The 16,562-nt window shown below is 40.1% G+C and overlaps 1 protein-coding gene across 1 annotated transcript; it reads left to right on the top strand.

Moving 5' to 3' along the window:
• The first annotated feature begins 4,438 nt into the window (after window positions 1–4,438).
• foxg1a (forkhead box G1a) lies at window positions 4,439–8,217 on the top strand. Its single transcript, XM_008398675.3, has one exon. The coding sequence runs from the start codon at window positions 5,080–5,082 to the stop codon at window positions 6,655–6,657; it is 1,578 nt and encodes a 525-aa protein (XP_008396897.1). The 5' UTR covers window positions 4,439–5,079; the 3' UTR covers window positions 6,658–8,217.
• The last annotated feature ends 8,345 nt before the right edge of the window (window positions 8,218–16,562 follow it).

Below are 16,562 nucleotides of genomic sequence, written 5' to 3'. Positions count from 1 at the left end.
GGGGCTTACAGAAGGCCCCTGTGAGCAGATGTTATTGTTAGGTCACGTGAGTTAAATTAACATGAGACCTGTTGAGACCAGCCACTGACCACTGGCCATAAGAACCCGCCCCAGCCAATACACACGCACGCGCGCACGCGCACACACACACACACACACACACACACACACACACACACACACACACACACACACACACACACACACACACACACACACACACACACACACACACACACACACACACACACACTGTTAAGCAGTTTTCAGAAGAGTGCTATTTCTATATTAGGAATCCAACATGGCTGCTATGTGTGAAAAGCCACAGTAGCTTTGTGTGCAAAACTCTTGTCTAGTTTCCGCTAACGAAAATACATAATTAATTTCGCAATTACCGTGTTTCTGTTAAATAAGAAGCGCAACTAAAATCACACGTGAAAAAGTTTGTTCACATAATACGTCATTAAAAAAACGCCACAAGCTCCCAACACTTCTTCCTGTTGTTTTCTTCTTCTTGATTTCCGCCAGAGGCAACATCCGGTTGTTGATCACGTGACTCGTGTGACGCGAAAAAGGTGTTTTCATTCCCAATTTCGGCCAGAAACCCCCCACTCCTCAACCTAGCGCCAAAACCTTGTCAAACTGCGGTTAATGGAAACGCAGATAGAAGTAGCTGCAGTGGTGAACTGCTCGTTTGTCTCTGTTACCAGTTGAGTGAGCCACAGCCTCTGGTGCTGAACATGTTCTGTTACTGGATGAATACTGACAGAAACACGTTTTTATCGGCTTGTTCAGTGAACTGGAGTTCGGCTGCTCGCTCATCACAACAACAGGCTGCTCCCTGCGGTTTTCTGGCATGCAGCTGGAGTATGAAGACACTGCTATGAAGTTATTCCAAGATCTAAATTCTGATCTTCCTGTCAAAGTAAAATGCAGCACCACAACATTGTGAATTAAAATCTTAATCAAATTCTAGAAATATAATTGACATAAAAAGGAAGAACCATCCTATGTTAGCTTTGAGTTTTTATATGTAGCTGCTCAGGTTTTCATAATTTTCAAAAAATGATTTGAGTCCAACAAAAACACACAGCACATCCCTCACTCTGTCATTACCAACATGAAGCCAAATAAAAAAGTTTGTGACGACTAACAGAGAAAATCAAATCCTAGAATTCTTCTGAAATTCTCAAGGTCTGACTTTTAAAAAGTGCTTTCAATAGTTTAAGTGACTCAATTATAATGTGAAAAACATTTTAAATATCTCTAAACCTGTAAACCCAACAAAATTTCTGCATTAAGGCTGGAAACCAGCTGCAATCTGTAAGAGCGGCCAGAGGAAGCTCTCAGTCCACCGACTCCTGAGAAACCACAGGGATCCCTCTGGGCTTTGTCAGGTTGGATCTTTTACTTTGTGCTTTTCTTTTCCATTTCTAACTGTAGGGATGGGGGGGGAAGAAAACCCTGTTTTGAGCTGACCAGTGACGGTTAGCCACAAACTCAGACATGTTCCTGCTAAAGCAAACATCTGTGTTTCAGGGGAAAACAGCAGATGGTGAAAACATGCTGCCTCACATCCATCACAAGCACAATTTCACCAAAACGTGGATGACTGCTGCTTTTGCTTCACCTGTAAAGGTTTAATGAGGAGAGTAAATCTATGCACATGGACTTAATCTTTGTCTTTGTTTTAGATCAGTATTCCCTTGGAGGTCAAAGGTCAATTTTATATTCATTTCTATTAGTAGCTGTGATGAACATAATTGGACCTGGGATATATATATATATATATATTTTTTTTAAAAGAAACTCTCTGAGTGGCACCGACCTCCTTCAGGACGTCATAAAAACCAAATCAAAGAATCAAATATTTTTTGTGTTAATTAGTGCTGATGTCCTCTTTATGTCATTTAAATTGTTTTTATTCAGATATATTGCATCAAGCTGAAAAGTTTAATATGTTGCACAATGACCCAACGTTTAATCACAATGTCTTGTCAGCATGAGGCAAAAACAGATCATATTTAATATACATCTAGTTCTAAAGTTGAGCTTGGGAGTGTCTCCTCTTAGTTTTTAACAAAACTTTAAAGTTTAATTTGTTGAAGAAATCAATTTCTGAGGAAATTTGTATTGTTATTATTTTTTGTTGAGTTGAAAATGTAAACATAACTAAAGAAATATGGAAAAGATTAAGAGAAAATTGTGTCTGGTATAGTGTGATGATCCCAAATCTTATATTTAACATAAAATAAAATAAAATAAAATAAAATAAAATAAAATAAAATAAAATAAAATAAAATAAAATAAAATAAATGTCACTTTAAACCAACAGAGCCAGAAAGGAACCGGTTCAGGTCCAATCCAGATCCAGGAGAGTCTGTGAATGAATCAGGCAGGTGGCTTTGGTCCAAACTCCACCAGCCAACCTGATGAGGTGTAGATTTGTTTTTGTGTGAATTGGTAAAAAATGATTGAGAGTCTGTTTGAGACGGACAGGTTCTGATTTCAAGCATTTTTATTCCCTCCTGGATTTGATTGGACCTTTTACTGTGAGTCAGTCCTGCCTTCTCCTCTGTCCATCTGAACACTTTGTGGTCTAAATGTTCCCTCCACATGCTGGCAGCTCACAGGCTTCAGAGGGCGAAACTCAATAAATGAACCATGGTTTTGTCTAGTTAAAATCCTTAAACTTGTTATAGATTCTCTTAATATTAGATCTTTATTGTCAGATATTACACAGTTTTGTTGCAGTAGAGATAGGACGACGTGAAATAAAATTTAGAAAACAATCCAAACTAATATTAGGTGCAGATAACAGTTCTTATTGAATATTTTTGGTCGTGCTTGTGAATGCAGCCCCTCCTGCAGGATCCAGCCTGGCGGACCAACAGGATCCTGCAGCTCAGCATCCAGACGGAGCGATGCGTCCTCAGCTACCAGGAAGCCACACAAAGGACAGAATGATCTTCAACAACAACAACAACAACAACAACAACAACAACAACAACAACAACAATAATAATAATAGTAATAATAATAATAAACATTTGCAAAGAAAATTTACACGCGGCTTTTCATGCATTAAAATTTTTTTTTTTTTTTGTGAAGAATTATGTTTTTTCTGCGCAGCCGCTGAAGCAGCGCAATAAATCAGACCAATCATTTGCCTTGTGAGGGAGAAAACAAAACAAAACACACAATAAACATCAGTTATCGAGATGGTAAGAAGGTGAACTGACCACAAAATATGTCACGTGACAATACCAAAATAAATAAACAAATGTTAAAAAAACATTTATAAGTTGTGTGTGTGTGTGTGTGTGTGTGTGTGTGTGTGTGTGTGTGTGTGTGTGTGTGTGTGTGTGTGTGTGTGTATATATATATATATATATCCAATGTGTTTCAGGTTGAGGGTCCACACTGGTGGCCTGTTTCGAAGCTGTATCAAAGCTTCACTAACGTGTTAAAATAAGGCGGATTGAGATATGTTTTTTATAAATGCAAGACATAAAGTTATTATTTTAAAAAAATCCTCTGTGGAGTTTTCTTTTAAACACGTTCCTTTATGAATTTGACCTCATCTGAATAAAGCAGTGACGCGTTGCTCGTGCAGAATGTCCGGCAGGTTCACCCAGCTGCTCCGCGGCTCTGCAGGCGCAGCAGAGCTGCTGTTTGGGAGATTAGAAACTTTGAATGATGTTCTGCAACAGAGACGATGAGAAGAGTTCCGCGAGGAGGAGCTTGGCGTTTCTATTTGGGTAAGCTGTTAGCGAGGCTGGCCCTTATGGCAGGAACATGGTGTCTGTGCGCTAAAACGCTCCGTTTCTCTGACCCATTTCTTCCCTCTGACACGGAGCGCAGGATGCTGGGAGCCAGCTGTGAGGGATCCTAGCAGGAACCGCTCGGAATTATTGTGAAACATTTCCGAGCAGTTTGACTCACTTTGCGGCCTGTGTGAAGCGATGACGCGCTAATGTGATCCCGGCCTGTAAAACATGAACCAAATCCCGCTTGAAGATAAAAATAAAAAATAATAAAAAATAATAAAAATAAAAAAATAAGACTGACAGATTGTGTCACATCTCCTTATAGTTTAGTCATGCCTCTGTTTGGTCCCGGTTTCATTTCAACAACCCTCGGCGAGTCTTCATGATCTCCGTTTCTAAATGAGCAGAGCCTGTTTTTCCTCCACTTCTGTTTGTTTGGTGAAACTGTCCTCCAGCAGGAGGAAGGTAGGAGTGAAGCAGCCGACTGATATGCAACTCTTCCGCCTCCCCACTGCATATTTCACGCTCATTTTACAGGATGCACGTTTTTTTTTCTTCTCAGACACACTCCGTGTTTCTGTCTGCTAAGACCCCCCCTCCCCCCCACCCCCTGCACTCCATCACCACCAACCCCCTCTGCTTGTCCTGACCGTGTCCGTGTCCGTGCCCTCCGGACTCCCTCTCTGTTTATTTTCCCTCAGAGATGGGATGTAAACAGTTTTGCAGACGCCTAAGGGGCAAATATTTGAATCGAAGGAGTGTAAATGCGAGGAGCGGCGAGGATTTGGGTTGACGCATGCACGGTGCGCGCTTCCAGCTCCGGTTCAGGTGGAGGGAGGGCTGGAGGGTGATCAGTGTTGATGGGGCGCTGCAAAAAGTTTTTCATCGTCCTGCCAGTGTCACTTTTCTTCAAGGTGTCAGAAAAGTTCAGGCTCATAGCGGGAAACGATTACGCTTATTTGTCGGAGGTGTAAGATTTCCGTCTTCTCATATGATGCAAGCCGGTGTGGAAAATATGCAACAAGATAAATAAATAAATAAATAAATAAATAAATAAATAAATAAATAAACGTATATAATCATCGCTAAACAAAACCACTTTCATGCAGCAAATTTTCGGCTTGTTTCATCCATTCTCCTGCAGCCGGGAGCAAAGTCCTGGAGCTGCGTGGCATTTTTTGCAGCGTGCCAGTTATTGGCGGATGTGCGTGTTTCTCCGCGCGTCGTGATTGGCTGAGCGCTCAGTGGACGCCTTAATGTTTAATACTAATGTTCCCCTGGTTGGCTGAGGACTGGGAAGGTCCAACCAATGTTTTTCACTTGCTTTAGTGGCTGCGGCTCCCTAATTAATTGCAGCTATCTGTCTCCTATCGATGTGTGTGTACATGTGTGTTGTGTGTGTTTCCCCTTTTCTCCCCAAACCGAACATGAAATAGTTTGTTGGGCTATACTTTCTTTCTTCCTTTCTAATCCCCCCTTCCTTCCTTCCCGTCCTGGTTCGCTGGTGGAGATCGGGAGGACTGAAACCCAGCTGTGTTCGCCGCCCGCCTCTGCTCGCCGCCGGTTCCCCCCTCACTGCTCGGTGATGTTGGACATGGGAGAGCGCAAAGAGGTGAAGATGATTCCCAAATCGTCGTTCAGTATAAACAGTTTGGTGCCGGAGGCCGTGCAAAGCGACAACAACAACAGTCACCACCACCACCACCACCTCCACCACCAGAACCAGAGCCAGAACCAGCACCGAGTTGTTGGTCCGGATGATACCGAGCAGAAGGCGCCTCTCCCGGCCTCGCAGCCGGACGTCAAAGCTGACCCGAAAAGTGAGTCGCTGAACCCGGAGAGCTGCCCGGAGGAGAAGCAGGAGGAGAAGAAGGACGGGAAAGAGGGAGAGAAGGACGGAGAGAAGAAAAGTGGCAAGTACGAAAAACCTCCTTTCAGCTACAACGCTCTAATAATGATGGCTATCAGGCAGAGTCCGGAGAAGCGGCTCACTCTCAACGGCATTTATGAGTTCATCATGAAAAACTTTCCGTATTACCGGGAGAACAAGCAGGGCTGGCAGAACTCCATCAGACACAACCTCAGCCTCAATAAGTGCTTTGTCAAGGTGCCTCGGCACTACGATGACCCGGGGAAGGGGAACTACTGGATGCTGGACCCCAGCAGCGACGACGTCTTCATCGGTGGAACCACTGGGAAGCTCCGCCGGCGATCCACCACGTCACGGGCCAAGCTGGCTTTCAAGCGCGGTGCCCGGTTGACTTCCGGGCTGACCTTCATGGACCGGGCCGGCTCCTTATACTGGCCGATGTCCCCCTTCCTCTCCCTTCACCACCCGCGGGCCGCCGGTGCCCTCGGCTACAACGGGACCTCGTCGGGATACCCGGGACACCCGATGTCCTACAGCAGCATGCTCACGCAGAACATGAGCAACAACCACTCATCGTTCCCGTCGTCCAACGGCCTCACCATGGACCGACTGGTCGGTGGGGACCTCCCCTACGCGACGCACCACCTGACGGCGGCGGCCCTGGCGGCCTCGGCGGTGCCCTGCGGCCTCTCTGTGCCTTGCTCCGGGGCCACTTATTCATTGAACCCGTGCTCGGTGAACTTGTTGGCCGGACAGACGAGTTACTTTTTTCCCCATGTCCCACACCCGACCATGAGCTCACAGACCGGCGCCGGAGGCGGCGGCTCGTTGCAGGCTGCCCGGGCTTCGGCTTCCAATTCCCCGCAGGCTCCGTCCTCTTCCTCGCTGCCATGTGACACTCTTAGGCCGGCTTTGTCCGGCTCTCTACCCGCCTTCTCCTCGGGACTTTCCGGGGGTTTGTCTGACTATTTCACACATCAGAACCAGGGGTCAACTTCTAACCCGCTCATACACTAACTCCCCTTCGCCCCCCTCTCCCCTGAACCTCATCCATCCATTCATCAATTCATCCATCCATCCATCCATCCATCCATCCATCCATGAAGGAGTGATAATCTCAAAATGATTGGAACACTAACGTGATCGTTTTTAACACTGAACATTTAAGATGTAAAAAAAGACAAATTATTATAAACTACTACCTATTATAGAAAAAAGAAGAGAGACTGCAAAACAAAAAAAAAAGAGCAGCACTGAGAAACTCACAGAAAGCAGCACTGACATTTCCAGGTATTTTAAAAAAATATATTATTATTATTATTATTCCTATTATTATGGTTTCTTCTCCATGTTCTTCTCGTTGTTGTTCTGCCCCATCTCCTCCTGCAGTTTTAATTTCTGTGTACATAATGTGTGTTCTAAGTGTCCGGGGTTTGTCTTCTGTATAATAATGTCAGTCAGTGACGTGCAATGTGATCTGAGATAGGAAGCGGAGAGAATGATGAGAGCGCAGCTTGGCTCACGTTTTTCTTTTCTTGTTGGAGGAGGCAAGTTTTTTTTTTAAATATTAGAATGAGTATTTCAATTAGTTTTGTTTTATTAAAGATGGTTTAATAATAATAATAATAATAATAATAATAATAATAATAATAATAATAATAATAATAATAATAGAGTCAGTACCATGCTGGTTAGAATAAAAGCGGGGAAAAGTGATTTTTTTAAAAAGCTGAATGTTCTTAAAGCTGGAGTCCACATGGCCTCTGAACGTTCTTCTCCATTCATTCATTACCTGGTTTTAAAAACTGCTGACGCGCTTTTTATAGACCAAAGAATCTGTTCCATATGAAGTCAGTATTGTGCTGTATATTCTGGGAGGCCTGCTGAGGTCGGAATGAAGGAGAGACTGAAATCCTCCGTCACTGCAGAAAATGTCCCTTTAAACGAGATTTTTATCGCGTCCTTTAGGTTGTTTTAATTATTACTTAGACTTTTTTTTTTAAATAGATTTTTGGTTATTTCAGCAATTGTTGGCGTCGCTGGAGGAATTTAATTTTTAGTAAAAAAATTAGCGGGCATTATTTTTCCGAACTGAAGAATTGCGCTTTTCGGCGTTACGACTTTGTGCGTAAATGTCTCGTTTTGTGGAAGATTTTCCGCAGTGAAGCTTTGCCATGGAAACGTGATCGCCGGTTTAAAAAACAAAAAAACAAACAAAAACACAGACGTTCACGATTCTTTTTCTTCTTGTTTTTGTAAAATTACTAAAAAGAAAAAAAAAAAGAAAATAAGATCATCTTTGTAATCTGACTTTGTTTTGTTTTAGAAAAGGAGGAACGCTGTAAAAAAAAAAATCCCGTTTGTTTAACAAAAGAAATTCTGCCTTCTGATCTAATAGGCTCCTATTTGGAATGGCTGTCTTTTAATTGTCGCCTCTAAAACAATTTTTCATGGTTGTGATACTGTTGTGGTCTTCTTACTACCGTGTTTGTCGCTTATAAAAATAAAAAATGAAAAAATGTTTTAATCCTAAAAAAGCACAAATAAAAGAATAGGTTACATTAATAACTAACGTAATTCCCTTTGTCTTTTCTTTACTGCTCCATATGAAACAACAGAGTGATCAGCAGAGTGATCAGCAGAGTGATCAGCAGAGTGATCAGCAGAGTGATCAGCAGAGTGATCAGCAGAGTGATCAGCAGAGTGATCAGCAGTGATCTCTCTCAGTTTCTGGGTTTCAGGCTGAATCTTGTCATCATTGACCGGAGCTTTCTTCGGGTTCTGGGTTTGGGCTGCGCTGCGCTGCAGAGCTTGGTTCGGGGCCCCTGCTGGCAGCAGAGCTCTGGGGTCTGGTGCTGAAGTGTCTGCGAGTCTTTTATTGTTTCAGAGTGTCACATTCTGTCCATTCGAGCGGTGAAATATTAGGCGCTGCAGGCTGCGCCGCTTTGCTTTGTGCGCATCGGTATCTGCGCTCCAATCTCAGCGGAGCCGCACTTCTGTCGACGTTTTTCTGCTGCGGTGAAAAACTTCCAGATGATTGATGATTATTTTTCGGAGTGATTAATCTGAGCGTGGTGTCGCTGCATGCCGTGATCCCCATTTGCTTGTTCCGGTGTTGCTTTTCTTCTTTTTCCTTTTCTTCTTCTTTTTCTTCTTTTTTGTTGCTTTGCAGAACACAAACAATCCTGAGAAGTTCGGACTCTTTCAGATTTGTTCCCCAGAGTAATGTTCTCCATTCACTGTTTACTTTAAAGGCAGCTGCTATATGATCCCGGGGTGAGTGCTTTCTGCAGAGCTGTTGAAATGTGCTTTTGTTGAAGTTAGAACTTTAGAACCTGCATTTAAAATAAAAAAAAAAAAAAAGAAAAAGAAAAATTGGGAGTTCTCCTAAATTCACAAGTTTTGTGTATTGTCGTGGCCGGACGCCAGATTTCCTTTTTTTTGTGTCTGTCATGCTGGAGGACCTGCAGCATATCGCAGCTTTGTTTGGGTTCTGCTGTGGTTCTTTATCTCATGCTAACAGCGAAATGAAAAAAAACAAACAACCAAAAAAAAAAAAAAAAAAACACAAACAAAACAAAACAGAATGTCGGATGGTTTTATTGATTTAAAAGCTGCTGGAACGTGTTTGGTTTGGTGAGGAAGACTTCATCCGTCCTGCTGCAGAAGAATCTCCTGCTGGGTGATTTCTGCTGCTGCATCAGTCCTGCATGTCTTTGTTAAACGACTCCGGAAGGTTTTACAAACACCCAAATATTGGGCTTATTAAAAGCCCAATATTTATCTATTTTTAAACGACTTATTTTTATTAAAAAATTCTCTCACTTTTATCCCATTTGCATGATGTGAAGGTAAATGTGCAGCGTGTCTGGTCTGTTTCTGCAGCAGCTTTAGGGAGGAAAGCTGCTGCAGCATGAGCTGCTGCAGCATGAGCTGCTGCTTCAGATGCTCTGCAGCTTTGGACTTGAATTCTGGGAATTTTATTTTTGAACTTTTTCCATGTTTGACTCAGATTTTGCTGGTGTCTTTCTCAGCTGTATCTTTTATTATTTATTTATTTCATTTTATTTGTTTCATTCCTCTGACTGTCCGGATCTGTTCCTGCGCGGATCAGAATGTGTGTTTACGTTTAGTGTCTGGTTCTGGTCATTGTTCTCGCGAACACACGCTTTCCGCCAAATTCACCTGTTGATGAATAAGTAAATAAATAAATTTATAAAAGCCTAAAATAAATATATAAATACATAAATTCAATTGTTGTATCGGCGATGATAATAATAATAATAATAATAATAATAATAATAATAATAATAATAATAATAATAATAATAATAATGTATTTTTTATGTCCTGTCATAATGTAATATAATAATATTATTTAATAATAAATAAATAATATTTTTTATTTTTTATGTTCTGGTAGATCACTGGCGTTGGTATAAAATAAAAGTGAGCTGTAATGTAAAACACATATGTGACCTAAGGACGCAGATGCATCACAGGTCGGTTGTGATATCTTCAGCAAATATCCGGTCAGTCTGTGTAAACCTGCGGCTCAGTGCAGGTCAGATGTTGTGGTCATCATGCAGGCGGCGCGCTGTCCACGGACGGTGCGCATGGAGTGGAGGTTCGTCTGACTGCCCTCCTCCACCTGTTGTTGAACTGCTTGGTTTCAGACAGGTTCTGGTCGGTTCTGGATGAGCTGAGTTTGGTTCCATTACAGCTGAAAATGGGTCTGTTTGCTCCGCCGCCGCAGCTTAGCGCTAAATCCGTTGCGCAAGTGGAATGTTTAGGAGAAGTTTGCTGCTCTGCAGCTGTGAGCTGTTCAGATGGAATAGTTGGAGTTACTTTGTGCTCCAGCAGGGAGGTTTGATTTTTTTTTACTGCTTTATCAGTTAATAATGAAGTGCCGTAAAGGATTATTTCTAAAATACCAGATCGATTAAAAGAATGGATTATTTTAGAGGTTAGTCAGATCTGGCCTGTTTGTAATGTTGGAATTAATAACAGATTATTGCTGCGTTTCCTGATATAAATCCAGAACGAAGTTAAATAAGACATCTCATTTATTTATGTAATTGAGGAATGAAATAAAACATTTAATTTTATTTTGTAAATTTTGCAAACAATAAATCAGTTTATCCTAGAAGCTCCAGTATGTTTTGTGTGTGTGTGTTTAGCTGTCATATAAACCAAATGATCACCGTTTCAATGCACTCGTGTCCTGAGACTCTGGCAAAATAGAAAAATGCTAAGTGAATATTTGAAACTACTCTTAGGTGTTGCCGTAGTCATGGTTTCCAGAGAGAGCGCCTTTAATTGATGTTTTAACATTTTGAAAACGTGCAGAAAAGGAAAAAAAAGATGAATCGGTGTTGAATAGGTTTACTGAAATCTTTTCTTGAAAAATAATACATGATTAATTGGATTTTTTTTTATTTCAACATAATCGGAATTGTTCTAGAAAACTACTTTCGCATGCAACAGTAAAATAAGAATCAAGCAAAACGCTGTGAGTGAATTGAAAGTTATATGAGATATTTATTACTGCTGACTTTAAGTTAGTGGTTTGATATCTAAGGTCCCAAAATCTCAGTTAAAATGAACATTTCGCTTCACTTTGCGTAACCAGTTTTAAAAAAAAAATCTATACTGCAAAACAGCATTTTATTAAATACTGAACAGCATTCAGTATTTAGCTGCAAGTCCTAAAATCTGTGCTGCAGATCTGGGATCATCCTGATCTGTTTTCATATAAAGAAAACCAGGAAACATGGAAATATCAATTTAAAAAAATGAGTTTTAACAATTAGGTTTCTGGAACTAATAAAGATTTTTGATAAGCATCAAAACAAAAGGAAGAAAAAATAGTAATAGTAATAAAACAGTACTTTAAAAAAATTCAATAAATTAAACACAGACACTGAAATTGAAATAAATGATCATTAAAATTATTATGCTTTTTGTGTCGTAAGAATATGTACAAAAAAGGTTTGCTTTTATATTAAATTTCTGTCATAGGAAAAATCCAAAATGCTCCAACTGAATTTACATATTTACTTGATCTATTTATCAATGGTCGCTTGTTCTGGCCTGGTGCGTGGTCAGCAGTAGGACATGAGGACGGAACCTTCTAATGGTTCTGCTCTCTTCAGTCTGTGGTTTATAATCTGGGCTCCTCGCTGCCAGGCTCAGTTTTCCGTGTTAGCAGCCTGAGTCCAGTCCAAACCGGGAAATACCTGAAGCATCACAAATATCCAACCTCTTTTTCTTTTTAAACCTCTAAACCTTTCACATCTGTCCAGTGGACTACGGCACCTTGTAGACATTTTTTTCTGGGACTATCAGGAGTTCCTACACTGTGAGTCAGTTTAAGACCCAGAGCAGAGCGGAGGCATTAGCATCCAGTGATTTTGTAAATCTGATTATCAGCTCAGGCCAGGCTCTCGGTGTGCAGAAGTTAAATTCCGTTTTGGAGTTGATTCCTAAAGTGTGAAGCTGTGAAGTCTGCAGCTGCAGCAGATGTTTTGGCTCGGAGGGTTTGATTGTCTGATATGATACAACAACAAAGACAGACTTTCAGCAGCAATTTGTTCGCCTCCTAGAAGAAGACTGCGAGCAGAACGAGTCCAACTGTAATGCAAGAAGCAGCCCAACAATGGAGCTGCCGTGCAACCCAATCTCTGTCAGCCTGATGCTATCTGCCCCATGTTAAATGGGGTGACCAGCAGTCAAAAGACAAAGGAGCAACAGAAGGACCACAGGGGGGGGTGGGGTGGAGGACTAACTTCTCTCTCTCTCTCTCTCTCTCTCTCTCTCTCTCTCTCTCTCTGTGTTTCCATTACAAGTGTGCGTAAAACTTTGTCTACGTTCCACTAATGTCAAAACAACACAATTGCACAATTGCAATTAAAATACCAACATACAATTAATATCACTTGAATAAGTTTATTCACGCACAATCTCCGTCCAGCTACTTCCTGTCTTCTTCTATGTTTTGCCAGTAGCAACATCCGGTTGTTAATCAAGTGACTCACGTGTATGCGGAAAAACGTGTTTCCGTTGAGGTTTTACGAAATAAACTACTTTCAATACGGCAATAAATAAATAAATAAATAAATAAATAAATAAATAAATAAATAATGAAAAAAAAAATCCCAGGCCAAATCTTTTTTTTAACTGAAAACAAGAGTTGCGTGTTTCCATTAAGCAAATTTATTTTCGAAATGTCAAATTGCACAATTATATGGTCAATGGAAACGCAGCCTCTCTCCTAGTTTTTTTCTTTCTCTCTCCTTTCTTTCCTTATCTTTTCCATTCCCTTTTATTTATCTCCTTTCTCTCAGAATACACTGAGAAACATTCTCCCCAGGTGAAATACTCTCGGACCCAGATAGTAATCCTCTGGAAGCTTTTTTTCCCTTTTAGACAGTTTTCATCAACAATATTTCGCTGAATCTAAAAATCTTCTCTGATTCAGCGTTTTTTCTTCTCTAAAAAGGACATTACAATAAAAACAGCGGCAGTCCGCTCGCTGACCTGCACCTACAGGTTTATCAGGACATTTTTGACTGTTGTGTAGAATATCAGTTTTCAGAGTTTTTGTTCTTATTGGCCCCCGCCTGATGTTTTTGGCTTTCCTTCATGTTTAAATTACAAGTCTGTGAAAATAGGAACCGATTCCTAACATTTCAGAAGCATTGTGTGGTGTTCAGGGTTTCCGTTATTACCTGTAACATTCCAAGTCACGAATGACTGCAGACTATTTGTAATAAATGTGAGTTTTAATGACATTTTTAAGCTTAATTCAGTTTATTTTTATTTAAACTTAATTAGATTAGATTTAATTCTTTTCTCACTGACGAATGAGAAAAGTGTTATTCTGGTTTGGGACTTGTTGATGGAGTGGAGGGTTGAAGAGGTTGGTGGCCTGATGCTCTTCACATTTCTGCTACAGAAGCAACACGGCTACTTTGTGATGCAGCATCTGTTCTTATCATTAGCTTCTCAGGGTCAAACATTCTGAGTGAAACAGTTTTTAATGTGCAAAAATGATTTTGGTCCTTCCACCAATGGATGAAGAAGACAGAGACCAGAGGAAAGTCAGTGGATGTGAAACAGGTTTTATTTTACAACTATATTTAATCCATGCAAGGTTTGCATAATGTTGGCTTTCATCTTTTGTTAATGTCACATATTTATTTTTATAAAACTGATGAACACATGACACAACCATGTGCAGTTCACCATGATCATTTTTTATTTAATACTTTTAAATCAAAGGTGTTAAAATATGCGTTAAATACTTTAAATATTCTTTTTCCTGTTACCGTAACATTAAACATATATTGGATAAAAACAGTATAAGATGTTATTATATAAGGAGTCTAACATGGAACACCACGTCATGCTGCATGAGCGGTCTTTAAAAAGCTGAGAAAACTGATGGAGTGGAAAACAGAACAAGTGGTAAAACGATCTCAGCTCGTTTTCAATCAGATTCGGTTCTATTCAGTTGGAGTCAAATCCACTGAGCTTATTGTCAAAGCAACAGTTCATGTTAAAAGTCATTTTTATAACAAAACCGAAAACAGATTTTCTCCTGTTCACATCCACACGCATAGAAACGTACAGCCAAACCAATTCAGCTCATTCCAGAACACTGCAGCCACATAGACTGATCCACAGCAAATCATAAACAATCCCATTCGATCATAATTATAAAAACAGATATTTTATAGAATTGTTGATTTCCCAGCAACAGCCCCTCCTGACAAAGCATGTGGTGACAGTGGAGAGGAAGCCTTCCTTTTTAACATGAAGCAGCCTGCAGCAGAATGACTGGCAGGACAAAGTCTGCTCATTGGACCAACTGCAACTTAAACTCAGTTTGAGAGTTTCTGATGAGAGCGCCGTGTGAATCAGCCTGCTGATGTTTTTTTTTATTTTTACCTTAGATGGAACTAAGCAAATTGAAAGATGTAGTTTATTTTGCACAAAAACCCAAGAGTACTTTCTGGATATTAGAGGATATTTACCTTCATTCTTAAAGTATTGAGACAATTATAGTGGGTTCCTTTAGTACTGCTGACTGTTTATTTTACACAGAGACAATGTACCATATTTTAACCTTTTAAAAGTAAATATGCCACCAGGTTACAGCTAAAAATGCTCATTTCTACCTGTTGTCTCTGAACAGTTTATGGTAGCTGAATGTGATCTAACACTTTTAGAAGTAGGTTTACTACACCATATTTTTTATTTTTATTTGAGTAATTTTATTATAAAGTTTCCTACACACTCCTTGAGCAAAATGTCTGGATTCTCTACAGTGAGTAACTTCACTGTATGAAGAACACACATATTTTGACCAAACATGTACCAGACACTGACACACGCACGCACACACACACACACACACACACACACACACACACACACACACACACACACACACACACACACACACACACACACACACACACACACACACACACACACACAACACAGTTTATGTCAAAGTGAGACCTCTCATTTTTACACAAGTGTTATTTTAATGCTTCTTTATATCTGCTGAGTCTGTTGTGACCTTTGGAGGTCAACTTTATATATGGTAATTACTACACATTGCCACTGGAAGAACTCTCTCTCTCTCTCTCACACACACACACACTTTTTTCTCTCTTTATCACTTTATCACTAAAGCTGCACTATGTAACTTTCATAAAAATATATATTTTTTACATATTTCTTGAAACTGTCATGTTGTGACAGTATGTGCTAGCTAGGGTCTTAGTGCTGTCTATTATCCTCATTTGCGCCTCTCTCCCCTCCCTCTGTCTGTTTGCTCCCTGCTCTCTGCTATATAACTGCTTCTTCCAATCTGCAGAGCCTGTCCTGAATGCTAACGCTCCTTAGCATGGTCACCCATGATGGGTGACCATGCTATCGTTACCATTCCTGTAACGATAAGTTGTTTCTAATCCATTAGCTCATTTAGCAGCACATTCACATGGTGATTGAGAGCGCTAAGCACCTCCTCCTGATTCTGATTGGTTGTTTTTGTTTGGGAACGGTTCATTTCTTTAGAGGTAATAGCAGCTTAGAGAGGAAGTGGAGGAGATCAATCTTTTCACATATCATCTGTCTCATGTTGTGCTGATAGTTTTAGCAAATATGTAAAAAACATATATTTTTAAATTAAAGTTTCAAACTGCAGCTTAGGTGAAACATATTATATAGATTAATGACACGGTTGGATGTTTAAAGGCCTTTATTTCTGTTATAATGATTTTACACTTACAGGTAATGAAAACATGACATTTAAAATTTGACTATTATATAAAGGCAATAAAAAACAAATTTTTACACAGATTTCTGCCTTTAATGAAAGGTATAGCCTGCTTAAAAGTTATTTTCAAAAAGTATTTTTAGGTTGACAGACAGACTTCATCTAAATGTACAGGTCCTTTTAAAAAATTAGCATATTGTGATAAAGTTCATTATTTTCCATAATGTAATGATAAAAATTAAACTGTCATATATTTTAGATTCATTGCACACCAACTGAAATATTTTGGGTCTTTTATTGTTTTAATACTGATGATTTTGGCATACAGCTCATGAAAACCCAAAATCACTGTCTCAAAAAATTACATATTTCATCCGACCAATAAAAGAAATGTGTTGTCAACCTTCAAATAATTATGTTCAGTTATGCATTCAATACAGGAATCCATTTGCAGCCTTCAATGCGGCATGGAGGCCATCAGCCTGTGGCTCTGCTGAGGTGTTATGGAGCCCAGGATGCTTTGATAGCCTTAAGCTCATCCAGAGTTTTGGGTCTTGGTCTCTCAACTTTCTCTTCACAATATCCCACAGATTCTCTATAGTTTCAGGTCAGGAGAGTTGGCAGGCCAATT

Source organism: Poecilia reticulata, chromosome 22 (genome assembly GCF_904066995.2).
Source record: "Poecilia reticulata chromosome 22, P_reticulata-male-v2, whole genome shotgun sequence".
Taxonomy (NCBI): Eukaryota; Metazoa; Chordata; class Actinopteri; order Cyprinodontiformes; family Poeciliidae; genus Poecilia; species Poecilia reticulata.
Note: the sequence above shows the minus strand (reverse complement) of the source record. Positions and strands in the feature narration are given on the sequence as shown.